General features: G+C 46.1%; 1 protein-coding gene across 1 annotated transcript; it reads right to left on the reverse strand.

Annotated features, from left to right (window-relative positions):
- Nucleotides 1-14224: 14224 nt before the first annotated feature.
- LOC127309065 (uncharacterized) lies at nt 14225-16119 on the reverse strand. The gene is made up of 3 exons (XM_051340049.2): nt 15757-16119; nt 14781-15125; nt 14225-14702 (listed from the first exon to the last, which is right to left on the reverse strand). The coding sequence occupies exons 1-2, from the start codon at nt 15859-15861 to the stop codon at nt 14793-14795; spliced, it is 438 nt and encodes a 145-aa protein (XP_051196009.1). The 5' UTR covers nt 15862-16119; the 3' UTR covers nt 14225-14702; nt 14781-14792.

Consider the following 16119-nt stretch of genomic DNA (forward strand, 5'->3'; position numbering starts at 1 on the left):
AGATTGTTTCGTTTTTACATTTTTTGAACTTTTATTTCCCTTTATAATACCCATTTGTTTTCAGATCAAAACCTCGAAAGTTAACATAACTAGATGGTGAACCCTTCCAAACTTCAAATACAGAGATAGATAGATTGGTTCGTTTATCATTTTTACCATGAATAGTAATGGCTACAAGAAATCGGTGATGGTCTATCATTTTTTGCGTGAAAAGTAATGGCTACAACAAATCGGTGATGGTTTATCATTTGGGATTTTCGTGAAAATTAATGGCTACAACAAATCGGTGACGGTTTATCATTTTTTGCGTGAAAATTTATGGCTACAACAAATCGGTGATGGTTTATCATTTTTTGCGTGAAAAGTAATGCCTAAAAGAGTTTATAATTTTTAGCGCGTGAAAATAAATACGTAAAACCGCCATTTAGCAAACTTAGAGAGTGGAAGGTAACCGCCGACGAGAGAGAGGGAGGGTTATCCTGCCCGTTAGATCATACGATCAACGGTCGGCGGGCACGATCCGCGTGACATGGGCTAGACCAATCAGGGCAATGTTGCACGTGTGAGAGAATTTGTGGAGGGAGAGGGCAAAACTGAGTAGTATCAAGAAACCAAGGGCACCTATGTAATAAACAGACTAAGGGATTCAAATATGAGATTTAAAAAATGAAAAATGCGTGTTTTGTAGAATAAAACCCATCTTGGCCTATCTCAAACTATTTGCAATACAAATATACATGAGTGTGAGAATTGTGGCCTCATTTAGACAAAGTATGTTTTGGGGAAAGCTGTTTTGGGAAGGGCTTATTGTGGAAAACCATGCACCTTCATAGCTACTAGGTGATTTGAGAAGGCCTTTGAGAAGTGGCAATTTGTGGTAAAACTTGATTTATCTATGACTTATCTATGTTTTGAGAACTGAAATTTGTGGTAAAGACTCCATGAGTATGTGCCACTATTTTTCGGAATTTTTGCACATTAAATGACTCATTTAACTAGTTAATCCCATTTGTTGACCGTCTGTTGACCAGCTACTTGAGGGTAAAACTGAGCATATTGCACTAGCCAAGTACTAGCACTCAAGGGGAAAACTGAGCACACAAAAAATGCTAGTATAATGCTCGAGGTTATAACTGAGTATATCTAAATTTTCAGGGTTAGACTCGAGGACGCGTGTTGCGGTGCAGAAATGAAAGACGTGCAATATTTGACGCGTAGACGCCGGTCGCGGTGCAGAAGTCGAAGACGTGCAATCGTGGACGCGTGGCGCATTGCGAAGTCCAAGACGTGCGGACGAGCAGCGGTGGACGCGTAGGACGCGGGTCGCATTAACCACCACTAGCCTTTATAGACGCCTCCTCCCACTATCTCTGTCACTCTCACTCGCCTACGCAACGCCGCCTCTCTCACGTCCCATCATCTTCTCCAAAGCAAAAAACCCTCTCCCTCTCCCTCTCCTCTGCCGGCGAGATGGACAAGGAGAATGCCAATCCCATCGTCCACGGCGCCGTCGGCTCCAAGCGCGACGCCTCCCTCTTCGACGCCGTCCCCTCAACGGACGTCGCCGCCGTCCCCTCAACGGACGTTGCCGCCGCCTCCGCCGGTGCATCGGAGGCTGCTGCCGCCGGTCGCGGTCAGATCCCACCGGGATGGGACCCCTACGAGCCGGTGCCGTACGTCCCGCCCCCGAACCGCTACGACACCTCCATAGAGGACCCATGGAACGAGGTAATAACTACGGTTTGCTTCCTTTTTTGTTCCCCATTCCTTTTTGAACCCTATTTGTGCTGGTGTAGATGGATCTGTGGATGGATGAGTATTGGGCTAATATTTGCGCCTATTTTATTCCATTTTGCTTTGATCCCTCCTTGATTTCGTTCAAGATTTGGGTTTCGGCCGTTCGGTTAATTTATGCAAGTAATAATGGGATCTCAATCAGTTAATTTATGCAAGTAATCATAGGATCTCAATCAGTTATTTTATGCACGAATCAAAAGATATCAACCGTTTAATTTTGCAAATAATCTGGAATGTGTTCAAGTTCAGATCTGGAATCTGTTTCTTTGCCTATGATGAATCGGTGGGCACAGATTTTTACAGGGAGGGTTCGGCGAACTATTTCTGTGTACAAATCTGTTGTGCATGAGCTTTGGTTCGCTTACACCGTCCCTGTAGACATATAATCGTGTCCACTCTAACTGAGGCTGCCTCTGTTTTTCCTAACTTTGTTATCATGCACGTTTGCAACTCATTCACTAATAAATTCCCGTTTGATATGGATCAGCTGTACGGCAGCGACGTCGGCAGCGACGACGAGCACCATGATGTCAAGACTCGCCAGTGCTGCGGAGGCTGCAGGTCGGCCGATATGTCTCCTACCTCGACGTCGCCAAGGGTGTCTACAGTGCCCCTTCTGCACTAGGAGGCTCGGCGGCATCGACTTCAAGCTGCGTCCTCACGCATGCCGAGAACATCGGCCACACCAACCCCAAGGTCGGCGCGTCGGTGAACCCCAACTCCTTCCGCGCCAAGCACTTGGCGCTCGGCATGCACCTCCGCAGCATCCAGCGGGTGGAGATCTCCGGCGGGCGCATGCCTCCGCTCAAGCCCAAGGCTCCCAAGGGGAGCAACAAGTGGAGGCAGAGGCAGATGGGGTAGGCGGAGTCCTGGACGTGTGCTGCTGCTGCCTCCTCCATTTTGTTGTTGGGATCCCTTTGTTGTTAGTTAGGGATCCCTCGTTGTTATGTTGTTAGTATGATGGTGCTGTACTGCTGTGAAGAACCTCGAACCCTACTATGTTTGGCTGCTGAATGCAGCTTATTATCTATATTATCTATCCCTATTCTACTATATGACCTTGTGAATTTATCGTACATTCCCTGTAGATTTGCTTCTAGATTTAACTACATACATATGGACCAGATGGAGTACTAGATTGGGCTCCCTACTAGATTTGCTGCCATATTGGGAAAACAACCAGGGCCAAAAGGCACAAATAATAATTGAAGAAAGACAGAAATGCAAGCTTCTCTAGATTTGATACTAATTATGTGAAAAAAGGCAGAGAGAAGGAGGCAGAAAAGGTACTCTTAAAAGGGAAATGCCAATGGCCGAGAGAGACAAAACCCAGCTCCTGCTCACGTGCAACCAAACGCAATCTCGTCCTGTCCCACGCGGTCCCTTTCTACCAGCCCCACGCGACGCGGGCCCACACGACGCGGCCCCACACGTCAGAACGGAGCGGTCAACTTAACGGGAATCCTGCCGTCTGAGCTGCCTTCTGCGGGTTTCAAACAAGGACTTGGGGAAAAGTGAGGAAAAACTAAGGGGCTGGGGAAAACTGAGTACAACTAAGGAACCGAGGGCACGAAAATAGAAATCCCTATATTTAAATATATATAGGATAGGACTATTCTACAATCCCCTTAAGAGCTATTCTACAACCACTACCCAACCAAGAAAAATCGACAGAACCCGACCTTGAACCAAACCCATCACGGTCCACCTCCCACACGCACGGACGTCCCACCTGTAACGACCCGGAAAAACCCTAACATTAGATTTTTCACCGCTGCCTATTTTTCCACGTCGTTCCGAAAATCATGGCATCATGCATATTTTTAACCCCAAAATTATTTTCTATTAAACCCTAATTTTGTTGCGAAAATCACTCTCTCTTTTATCCCAAAATTAAAACCCTAATTTCCCTTATTATTTTCTGGTATAAAACCTATTTTAAAATAGTTTTAAGACAAACAGAAAATAAAAAGAAAAGGTTTTAAATATAAAAAGGGCGAGAGAGCCCCATCCGACCAGGCCAACCAGCCCAGCCGGCGGCCCAAGTCCTAGCCCAGCCCACCATCCGAACCAACCACCTGGCCACCCAACCCTAATCCCCTACCCATCGCCTCCCCGCATCCCCTCGTATCCAACCCATCATCCTCTCCTCTCCCTAGCTCGCTGCCGCCTGCTCCTCCTCCCCGGCCTCCTCCCATCACCCCATTCTCCTAAGCTCGCCCTCGAGCCTCCTCTGTCCTTCCCGATGCACCTCCTCCCGTGCGCCTTGCCCGACCGCGTCGCTCCTCGCGCCGTCGGCTGCCCAACTCGTCCTCCTCCCGCGTTGCTCTGCTCCTCCTCTCAGCCGCACCCACGCGCGCGTCCCCGACCCCCCACCCCCGTGCTCATCGCCCTCCCCTGCACCTCTGCCTCCACGTGCGCCGTGCTGCCCCCTGCCTCGCCGCCCAACGTCCCCCTGCTTGGTTTGCTTTTCGTGGTTCCTCGTGGTAGCCCCCGACCCCGAAACCCTACTCCAACCTCCCCGAGTTTCAGCTCCACTAGCCCAACTCCAATGTCCATCTCCTGGACCCATGCGTCGGCCTTGCCGTTCCTCTGATATGGCTCACCGCCCCCTTCATGTTCCTACATTTTTCGACATCGGCAGGATGGTGGTGTCCGCAACCATGGCATCCTCCATCTGTTGCTCGTGTACTGAAGGTGGTGATGTGGTGGTGAGGTGCTAAAACTGATGGCTACTGCTGTGAGGTGGTACTGGTGGTGATGTGGTCTGTAGTGCTGCTGATGGAGTGGTATGGCTGCTTTGGTGTTTGTGGGGATGTACTGTGGTGGTGATGCTTATATAAACCCTTGCTCGTGGTGCTATTGTCCTGGGGTTGGTGATGTGCCGATGTGATGTTGGTGTGGTTGGTACAGGTGATGTGAGATGGCAGTGCCGCGATGACGCAAGTTCAACTACCTCGACCCTGAGAACATCAACTCGTAGGCGCATCGACTACTTTGGCGAATTCGACTTTTGCCCCATCCACTCCGATGCCAATTCGTGTTCGACACCAACAAGCGAAGCCGGAACCCGAAGGGCCGCCGGAGCGATACCTCACGTTCTCCTTCACGGCTCCGAAGACCAAGACCCTGACTACATCTTCTTCCTCTCCGAACCGGAATCCGGCGACCACCTTTATTCCGATACCGTGAGACCCCGACCCTAAGCCAACCCTATTTTATAAGTGTGATATAACTTGTTGCATCAAAATCTCCTTGTCACATCATATCATCATGTGTCGCATCTCATCGCATATCATGTGGTTGTTCTGGTTAATAGAGACACACCTAATAAATAAATATGGAATTGTGCGGGAATGTTATTTTCGTCCCGGTTCCATTTAAATTTGTGTAGCTCACCTTTGCCATGTCTTTTCCATGCTAAGCAACATTTGATATGTGGCGTAGATAAATAACTAGCACCTAATAATTGTGTTGTCGGGGTTCCGATCCCGCTTAATCCGGATAAGTTGCATCACATCATCATTGCCACGCCATGCATATCATCTCTAGCATGCTGATTCTTCTTCCGTAGTAGTAAGGTTTGCATCCGTTGTGTGTTCCAGCATTTGCTTCTTCCAGGATAGGATCACGAAGTGGTGATGTGAGATACGACAAGTTTCCTCGGTAGTTCTTCTGCAGTTTTTTCATAGGCGAGCCCTCTCTTTTCACATATTTTACATTTTGCTCTCGCTCTTATTGCTACCCTTATGTTGTGCTTCTTTCTCGTCACGTGTCCTATTCCACCTGTCTACCCTAATGAGCCTATGTGTATCCCTTCCCTACCTATTATCTGTTGTTTGTTGTTTGGCAAGCCTTGCGAGTCGTAGCGCATGCTTAGGGCTGTTGTTGTTATCTCGTTATCTTACCGGGTTGTTGGAAAGTTATCACATGTTATATCAGTTGTTGCAGATAATCATGGCCTACTTAAATGTTAGCAACTAAAATTGTTAAGCTATGGCATCGGTGGGCCCCTTTGCGCAAGCATCGGATCTTTGTATCGCTTGTGTCCCCTAGGACCCGAGTTCTTGTTATCAGTTCTAAGCTAGGAGCTCTGCCATACGTGGGGATTATTAATGGGACCCCCTCACCCATTACCTTTTCTCAAGTCTGTTGAAAAGGGGGCCACAACCTTAGTTTTATTTGCATGTGCCATGTATGCCATGCTTTACTTACTGTTGCCTTCGGGTGCTTTACTTCCTGTTGCCTTTGGGTGTTTACATTTCTGTACTGTACCTTGTGGGACGTTTAGCGAAAGCATGTGGTTTGCCTAGCCTAGCCACGGGCGCAAACCCTGAGTCCGCTTTGGAGTACGGCCGAACTTCGTTGCGGGTAGCTTAGTGGGGTGCCCCCCTAGACTTTCTTGCAGAACTGGGAACGGTCTTGTTGTGATACTTCACTGTCACTCGGTGTGGTTGATCATGCGTATGCGTATATTTTTTAGCACCCCTGCATGGTAAATCTTTTCGAAAAGCCATGTCCGCGGTTATGGACGACTTGGAGCTGTTTAACTCGACCATAGAACAACTTACACCTTATAATTGTTGATAATAACTTGCTAATAATCTGCGTAGTAAATAGCACTATTACAACTGACTTCTAATAAAACTTGTCAACCGTGTGAGTGCCTTTATATTGCTTCTTCGCTATGAGTGAAGGGGATATGTGTATTCAGCTAGGTTATGTTTGTGTAGTATATATATGTTACCTTTATGCGCTCTCTTACCTTCTCTGAGTAGACGGATGTTGTAGCGTGTCTCTATAAGTTAATTCAAGCTTTGTTGCCGCTTAACTCCACCATATAGCCCTGGTAATTATATAGCCCGGCGAGCATAGCCTAGTTCCAGTATCGCTAAGTACATGCTGGAGTTCGTTCATTGGTACTTACGCTCTGCTTTTCTCCCTCTTTTGTCTTCTTCCCCTTTTGTCGGCAACCGTTGGCCCGACTTTTGACAGGTATGAGATCGACGATGTTAGCAAGGTTACCCCTACGGCTTGGCATGGGCAGGATTATGGACGCCACTGGTTTTCTTCAGGACTCTTAGTCCAATTTGGACTCTTGTCCATACTCGGACGCATTCGCTCTTCTGTATGATTTGGATCTTTATATTGTATTCGTATTCTTGGCTCATTGGAGTCGTTGTTGTAATATATTTTCTTTTGTGGGTTCCATCGTGAAGTTGGTGTAATGATTACTACGATGTGTTAATTCCTCTTGCATCACGTGTGTGATTTGTCGCGCACGTCCTGTAGGAGGGCATATCAGAATCGATATCATGCGAATTTTGGCGGGATCGCTGGAATCCGCAGGATACCGGTTTTGGGGCGTCACACCACCCACACGCCCCTGAACTCCACGCGTTCCCCTGCCCACCTTCTTCCCTACCGCGCCAGGCCCCAATTCCCGCCAGCTTCTTCCTCGCGCCAGCCCCAATTCCCTCCCGGCTTCTTCCTGGCGGCAGCCCGCCTCGCCTTCTTCCCCATTGGAGGCACCGTAGCCCCGCTCTGCCTCCTTCCCCGGTAGCAGCCCACATCACCACCTCGCCTTCTTCCCTACAGGAAGCATCGCAGCCCCTGCCTAGCCTCCTTCCCACCGCAGCGCGCCGGGCCGGCAGCGCCCCTGAACTTCCCTGGATCGTGCTGACGACCCACCATTCAACAACTCCGCCGGCTTCCTGCTTCCGCACGAGATCTCATCAAGCGCCACCGCCAATTCCCTCCTACGGCCACAGTGCCGCCACGAGCTTGAGATCGAGCGGGGCCTCGGTTCGCCCCCCTCAACTCCCCTACTCGCTGGCCACCCCATGCTACCCTGCTACCATCAAACTCCCCACCCGCACGACCTTCTCTATCACCTCTTTCTGAAATTCAGTGGTCAACGTTCTGAACTTCAGGGATAGAAGAATGCTAGGTGCGGATCACTGGGTTGCAGGCACCCAAGCAAAGGGAATGACGAGAGGGCCCATGCAACCAAGCAGCGCTCGACGGGGCACCAGTGTCCATGAACTCTCTCGTGCGTGCCTCTGAACTCGCCCGTACATTTTCATATGTGTTTCCTTTTTTCATGTAGTTTACATTTGTTATATTACTTCAGAACTGTTGAACTGCTATATTACTTCATAATATTTCTTGAAGTTTACACTTCGATTTAGAGAAGTTCACTCCTTGTATCCGAGAAGTGTGTGTGTATCCTGACAAAAGACAGCATGGAGCTTAATTCTGCCATGGTCCATATTACCTCGACCAAAAAATAGGTGAAACACTTATTCATCGTTCACCATGAATTGAGCTTTTGATGTTATCTTGCAGTGCCCTCAAGATTTTCTTTACTTCATTTAGCTGAAAACTGCTCATCAATTGATTCAATAGCCTAAAAATAAGTAGTTCACCTAGTCCACACCTGAATTTTACTTCTTTTTGTTTGGAAGTTTGCTTCGTCCACTGATGGATTACGTCATGGGTGCTTTAGAAGGAACGTCGGATGCATACCTATGTGCTACACTCGCCCCTGTCCAAGTGGTAGTTTCCTTTCTATATTGACACATGCCATTTTTTATTGTTGATTAATTAGCCACTTGTGTAGGTGTTTATTTTTTGCGAGGAAACATGAGACCTGTCTTTTTAATTGTATCATTAGATCAAAAAAGTTTCCTTTGCAAAGATAAAAAAGTTCACTCTTGGTTCTAAACTGGTCCAGTACATAAAAAACAGAAGTTTACTCTTGTTAAATTCTGGTTCGTCCAAAATTCTTGATGGACTGACTTTATATCTACACTGTTAAAACCAAGACTATGATATTTAGAAGCTACCTTTGTTTATTGAATCATTTGGCCGAGTTATGGTTATAAATTGTTGTTTCTTCCTAAAAAATCGACCGTAGAGCATTGAAAGAAATCGATAGCGGCAGAGTGCGGATGTTCGCTTCTATTTTGTACAGAGTTCGATTTGTCTATTAGCAGAAGTTCAATTCTGTTCAAAACACAGTTCTATCGGTCCCTGCAAGAAATTTGCATTTTATTCTAGTGAAAGTTCATATTTATATTGTTAGGAAGTTCAGTTCTGATTATCCTATTGGCTCAAGTTGCAGGAATGCTCTAGTGTATTGCTTAGTTTGCATACTTCTAACGAGCTTTCTTACTATTGTACCAGGTTTTGACCACCTACGGCAACTCTTCGGCAAGCAGATGGGCTTGAGTGATTAGGATACTCATGTCCATCACTGTGGTGCTATAGACGGAGTAGTCAACTAGCATGTGACGTACCCAACATGGAAGTTCACCCCTTGGGCCCCCGATCTCTATGTGTGCAGACTCGATCCCCGCTAATGGGGACATCCAGGGAGTCATGGCTAGGAGGCCCACGGCGCTCCTCCCCTCCCCTAACTCGCTCCTCCCCTCAGGAGTCCACAGCTCGCGGTTGTGCAATTCACAGCTCGCGGTCAGGTAGTCCACCCAGCGCTGCCATGCCCGACACTGGAATCCACCCAGCGTTGTTCGGGAATCCACCACTTCAGCTAAGGCAGTTGAGAGTCTCCCATGCCCAGGTCAGCCTGCTCCTCCCGATGTTGATCACTATGTGAATTGTGGTTCTTACTTTGGTTTTCTTCTACTCATAATAGTTCAAGGAGTGAATTGAGTTTCTTCTGCACATAATAGTTGTACGGTGCAAAAAAAGATGTTCACTTTTCAAAATTTTGAAGTTCGTTTGTGTAAAAATTTGTAGTCCTATGCGTAAAACCACAATAGTTCTTTTAAAAAAGGAACAACAATTGTTCGTTGTGTTTAGTAGGTTGCTTAGCATGAGAAGTTGTTCTTGATATTTCCTTTTTGATACGTGGGAACATGAGATTAGCACGTGAATTATCCGGTGAATTACATGCCGGAAGTTGAAATTGAACGCCACAAAAAGTTCACTTTGAACGAGTCGGTAGTTCACCTCGTCTCGCTGAAAAATCACTTTATTGTTGGCCAGTTCACTTTGAACACGTGGGAAGTTCTTTTTGCAACTCGTGGAAATTCATTTCGATTTATTGTCGGGAGATCACTTTATTTGTCGGGGAAGGTTTAGTTGGTCTAGTACCGACAGTTCACTTTTTAATCGTGTGAAAAAAGTTCTCATTTTTTTGTCACGAAGTTCGCATTTTTTTTACATGAAGTTCACTATTTTTAATCCTGGAAGTTAGAATCTTGTAGAAATGAATGTCAAAAAAAAATCCAGGTGTGTAATATACTAAAAATGATGAAGCAATCCGTAAAAAAAAGTTCTCTTAGCCTAGAGACGAAGTTCAAAATCTATTTGCGGGGAGTTTGTTTCGTCCGCGTCGTTTTTAGTGAAAACACACAACGTATTGCAGCTTAAATAAAAAACCAACATAGAGCGAAGTTCAAGTTTATTTGCTAGAGAAGTTCAACTCATCTGGCGTGGGGAGTTCACTTTCTTTTTGGCAAAAATGGTCCAATTCATCAACATGGGAAAAGTTCACAGTTTTTTGTCACGGAGTTCACAGAGCTCCTGGAGCCTCCTGTCAATGATAGCCAGCAGTCCACACGGATCGAAACACGCATCAAACATCAAATAGAAGTTCACTTTTTTCTCTCGGGAAATTCTTTTATTTTTGTCAGGAAGTTCACCTTGTTAGGTCGAGAAAATTCACTGTGGAAAATTTAGTGTACTTCTTAGAGAATTCACATTATTTTGTTGCAAGATTCACTTGTGAGAATAATCAGGAGTTTTCTATATAAAATTGCAGTCATTTATCACCTAGATTTGTGACCTGGCAGTTCTTACTTGCTGATTGTGCATCTAGTACTAAGGATACCTATTAGTGTTTTCTTAATCGTAGTCTGCACCTTACCCGTAATTCTCACAGGAAGTTTGCATGTTTCTGGTGGCAAAATAATTATTTTTGTTGCACTGGAAGCTCATTTTCATGTCTGGGTGTTAACTAATCGGAAAAACTTATGTCTTGCCAACCTATTTTGGTGAGAACAGTTCGGTTGTCTGCAAGGAAATTTCAAAAAAAAGTTTACCGCAGAAAGAAAGGAAGTTCATTTTCTTTTGTCTCGGAGTTCATCTTTTGCTTTTTTGTTTTCAGCGTTGTATTGCAAATTGCAGAGATTAGAATTGTATGATTTTAGTAGAAATATATTGCAAATGCGGTAGTACACACATCCAACATGAGCAGTACAGAACAAGCGACTCCATCTATCAGTGGGTGAACTCTGTCAACTCCCCGATTCTGATTCTATTAATTTATGCCTCTATTTTTTGTTCCGCTTAATTAATCATCAAGCTAGTTGGCTGATTGTCTCATGGTTTCCAAGCCAGAGAAGATAGTGAATGACTTTTAGTCCTGTTTGTTTTGGTTTCTGATGGGACAAACTAGGTAAGAAATTAGACAAAAATAGGAGTATGTGCAACCAAATTGTCGATTTATTTAATGCTTCACTGATCCTTTTTGTTTTGGCACTTAATGATATCTATTGTTAATTTTGTCCAGATTATTTAGTTTTGAGAGAGACTAATGCACTTCGTTTTGAAATAATGATAATTTCCAGGTTATTCTTTTGAAGGACACTGCCACCTTTGCTGCTATGAACTTCCACCACTGGCACTGCTCCGAGCTGACCACATAAGTACAGCTTAAACCTTGTCCAACCTGCCTAGCTTGCTAGAGAAGGAGAGGGAGGCACTTCGTCACCACCTAGGGTCCCATCGGAGGAGCTCCGAGGTTGAGGCTGCTTCTACAGCACTTCACTTGATATTTTTTTGGAGTTCAGATCTTCCCGCAGTTGTAATTCCTTTTTCTTATGCGAAGAAGTTTGCTTGGCTACTCCGGGATTTTTGTTCAGTGCTAAAGCAGGTTGGTTTGCTAGTGGTTCATTGCGTCAGAACTTTCTGTTGTGTTTGTGTGTGAGAGCTTTTTACATATTGTGTACAAAATGAAGTTCGCTTTGATTTGTCAGGGAAGTTAAATCCATCTGAGAATGGGCACTTCTCTTTATCTATGAGTTAGCCTTGTATATTTTCACAGAAAAGTTCACATCGTAATTGCTTGGAAGTACACATTTTGTCTATGTGAAAGTTCAGATTCATGTTACCAGGAAGTTCATCTTTTTTGAGTAAACGGTTTTTTCATAGCTAATTAGATAATCATCAGACCCATATACATGTGCAGTTTAATTCAAGCCACCTTATACATGGTGATGGCTTCTCCACTGCATCAAACTTCCTCTCTCTATTTCTTCTCCACCGAACTCCCTCGCAAGAAAAAAAGAACTCCCTCGCAGATAAACTAATGGCTTGGAGTCAACCAAAATTTCCCAAATCAACTTTATTTCCTCCATGTTCATCTCAGGGTTCTATAAGCAAAAACAAACTGCAGGAACAACTGAACCGCACAAAAAATTGAAACTGGACTGCTGCAGAAGCTCCCCCATCCTAGCAGCTCGACACATCGCACCTGCATCTAACGGCTGTGCCATGGAATACCATGAGTGTACTACCGAAGACAAGTACCACGAGTGTGCAGTATAATACCATGTTTTAATGAACTGGACTGCAGTATTTGTTTTTGGAATGTTAACTGAACATCAGTATTATCATGGGTTGAACAGTTTCACACACGCATAGCCTGCAGCAGTTCTTAAACAGTAAACAAAAGATGATAGCAGTTCAATTCACTGAAAAATAGAAGTTCAGACTTTAGAAAACCGCCGAGCAGTGGATCCTTTGCAAAAGAGAAAAATTAGACCATGGGAAGCAGAGGAGCTATGATCGATGGCATAGCTAACGGAGTTCCAAATTGCTGCACTACCAATGGTTTGGTCGATTGCTCGTGACATGCACAGCACTCGGGGAAGTTCGGCTGATTGCTCGCAGAAGTCAGGTGACACGAATGGGGAAGTCAGGTTCCACGCTCACAAATCCGACGGCCTGCTCCCATGGCTGCGGACTTCAAGCGAGAGGGCACCCGTGGCTCCATGGAAATTCAGAGGATGGGGAGGTGCATACTCCACGGGGTGCCATGGAAGTTGACCAGAGGAATAGTGGGAGTTCAGAGATGGGAAAGGGAAGTTCAGAGGAGGCCATATGCGAGTTCGCTGGTGGGATACCTCTGGCCAAACGGGGTGGAGGGAGGTGGTCGTGCAGGAGGTTGATTCCTCGCCTCTGACAGTGAAGGAGGGGAGGTGGCAGGGGAGGTCACACGCGGCAGAGGCGGAGGTTCTAGGCGGAGAGGCGCGTAGGGGATGAAGGAGGGTAGTGCCATTGGGAAGCGAGGCAGGGTCATGGCGGCGCAAGTTGTAGGTGGGAAACGGGACGGGCCGCGGGCGCCGTGGTGGTGTGCTGATGGTGGTAAGCGGGGCGGGGGCCTCGTCAGCATGCCTGATGTGGGAAGCAGGGCGTGGGCATCGACGTCACTCCTAGGAGTCCACGGCGGCGTGCGGGCCACCTCCGGTTGGCGAGCAGGGAGGTCCTGGGGGCGGCGTGCGGGTCACATCCCATCAGCGAGCACGGAGACCATGGGGGCAGCGCGTGAGGATTTACGAGTGTGGGATTTTTTCTGGTTCGTGGGTGGGCTAGTTGGTTCCGTCGGGAAGTTCAGTTGCTACTCTATCTGAAATTCACTCGTGTACGATGGAAAGTTCAGATGTGGTTGTAGAATTAGTTGGTGTGTATGTGTGTGTGTGTGTGTGTAGGAAAAATCAATCTTACTCATGGGTGTAGTTACACCAAGTTCTCAAATACTACCATAGGGTATTTTCGTATACTATATCTAAGAAACTTCAAAGTGAATTGCATGAAAAAATTGCAAGTGGGTCCATAGTTTGTACTATATTTTCGAAATACCTTCATATTTATACATAAAAAGGATTATGTGAAAAAATTATACATACTAACTAAAAAGTAGTATATATACTACCGCAGTAGGCTTATACTCTCGGTTATAATAGATACTACATAAATTGTACATGTGTGGGTGAGTAGTATAAATTCGTCCACATAGTAGACACACACACACACTCAGTGTTCCATCTGTAGCAACCACCTAAATCTAGCAAATTGAGGTAACATTAATCTGCATAGTACAATACCCTGAAAAGAACCTAAATTTAGCAAATTGAGGTTGCATTAATCTGCATAGTATAATGGATGCGGGCATTTGCACATTTTGTATATATGGAGAAGCAGCATATTTCACCTTGCAGTGCAGTGCCAGTAAGTGAATATATGCATGATAGTACATGGCATGCTGCATATTACCATTTGCACGTAGATAGCTATAGTACTAGTACATATATAGAAAGCGAGAGGTGTACAAATATTTCTGCTCGCTCGGGTGTGCACACCAGTGGATATACTCACTGCTAGAGCACATACTACAACGTAGAGAAAGAGACATGTGCATCGATCCTTTATTGGCCATTGATTTGCTGCTTCGAGCTAGCCAGCACAAGTACGTACACTAGCTAGCACGGCCCATATATCGTAAATGAGGTGGCATGGGAGAGATAAGTGACAGTGGAGCAGGTACTAGCTACTGGCAGTGGTAGATGTACTTGCCTAGCCATCTTTGCTTGCCCCAACACACTCTCTCTGAGCTCTTACCCATGAGCTGGCTGGCAACTGGCGTGTCTTTTCGTGGCCTTGATTAAATTTCATGATATGATGGCAAGCTCCAGTTGGTCGAACTGAAAATCACCAGCAAAGCAGTACAACACAGATGCACTGATGTTGACGTGGCAGGGGGCTTTGTATGTAGTATGTGATCATTGCCCTGACGACATGTGCCTGCCACCAGAGCAGGAAGACACGTGTCAACCTTGCCATGGATCCATCTTGCAAGCGCACTACTGCCAGACATGCTGTGAAGTCATCGTGAACAGATTAGCCCTACACGACATTCCTAGCCTAAATCAAATCTGACACTACCAAATTCTTACCCATAATAAGAATCACATCTGAATAAACTTAGCGAGGACACAGCCAATCCAAACAACGACCAGGGTAAGCGCGATGATCCTGGTCGTCCTTTTGGCGGAGCAAAAACCCTTGTACGCCGATCTTGCCTCAGCTACACCTGCTCTTATGTCGGCTATGCCCTCATTCATCTCACGGAGATGGTTAAGCACCTCCACCAAGCTGTCTGATGATGGTAACGCCACAGCAGGTGCATACTCAATCTGGGTTTCGAAGACGCCAGATGGAACTGCTGCCATTATCCTCGAAGACCTCAGGTCCTCAATATATGTGTCCTTCCATATGAAGAACCTGCATGGCGAAAATTCCTGCCAATAAAGGAATAAATATCAGTATAATTTCATACCACCTACCCCCAAAAAAAGTATATATATTCCACATATAAAATAAGCAGGAAAATAATTCATAATTTGGATGGTGCTACAACTCCCCTAAAAAAAGGATGGCACTGATCAGATAATGTGGTTGGACATATCGATCCGCATGACTGATACAATTGGATGTGAATCTAATGTACAACTGGATGGAAAATAAAATCCCAGAACCCATACATGCCGTTTATTAGATGAGATGTATACGCCACCTACTTAATGAAACATGGAGCATTCCCGGCTTATATCATGATTGGTTGTACAAAAACTGACTGAGTGCTTTTAAAAACACAGAACCAAAACCAAGTTGTTGCTGCCCATGAGAAACATCTCCGAAACATCCATAGATAGCGGCACCTAGGGCCCCCACTTCAGCCCGTGAACGGTGAAAAACCGCTATGAACAAGAATCCTTTCTAACAACAGGAACAAGAATAATTGATATACGGTATACTACACTGCAATTACTGAAAGCATGAACGAACTGACTATATGCTCAAACTGGAGAATATATCGCCGGGGAAAGGCCTGGCAATTACATGTCTGACAAGACAAGGGCATGAACTTACGCTCAGGTTCCTGCAGCACTTGAAGAACTCCTTTCCAGCGTTCTTGCCGTTCTCGCACACTCCCCATGTCAATGGCGAAGCACCGCACCGTGGGCACGGCAACATTGGAAGACCCCTTCCAGAGGACTCGTCCTGGGAACTCCCCGCGTTGTCGCCGCCGGTTGCCGGAACGGGCAGGGTCGGGGGGGTTGTCGATCTGCAGGGAAGAGCCAAACTGGATGTACAGGGATTTGGGGAGGGTGGAGGTCGGGGCAGCACTGCCGCCGGACGCCGCCGGTCGTCGGAACGGGCAGGGTCAGGGGAAGTTCTCGATGTGCAGGGATTGGGGAGGGTGGAGGTCGGGGGCTGCAGTGGAGAGAAAAT

Source organism: Lolium perenne, chromosome 6, assembly GCF_019359855.2.
Source record: "Lolium perenne isolate Kyuss_39 chromosome 6, Kyuss_2.0, whole genome shotgun sequence".
NCBI classification, from domain to species: Eukaryota; Viridiplantae; Streptophyta; class Magnoliopsida; order Poales; family Poaceae; genus Lolium; species Lolium perenne.

Bases quoted from the DNA above. Each gene is read 5' to 3' on its own strand.
- LOC127309065 (XM_051340049.2), bottom strand. From the start codon at position 15,861: ATGTTGCCGTGCCCACGGTGCGGTGCTTCGCCATTGACATGGGGAGTG. The intron at 15,126-15,756 runs GTAAGTTCATGC...CTTTATTGGCAG, and splicing joins AGTGCTGCAGGAACCTGAGC to GAATTTTCGCCATGCAGGTT.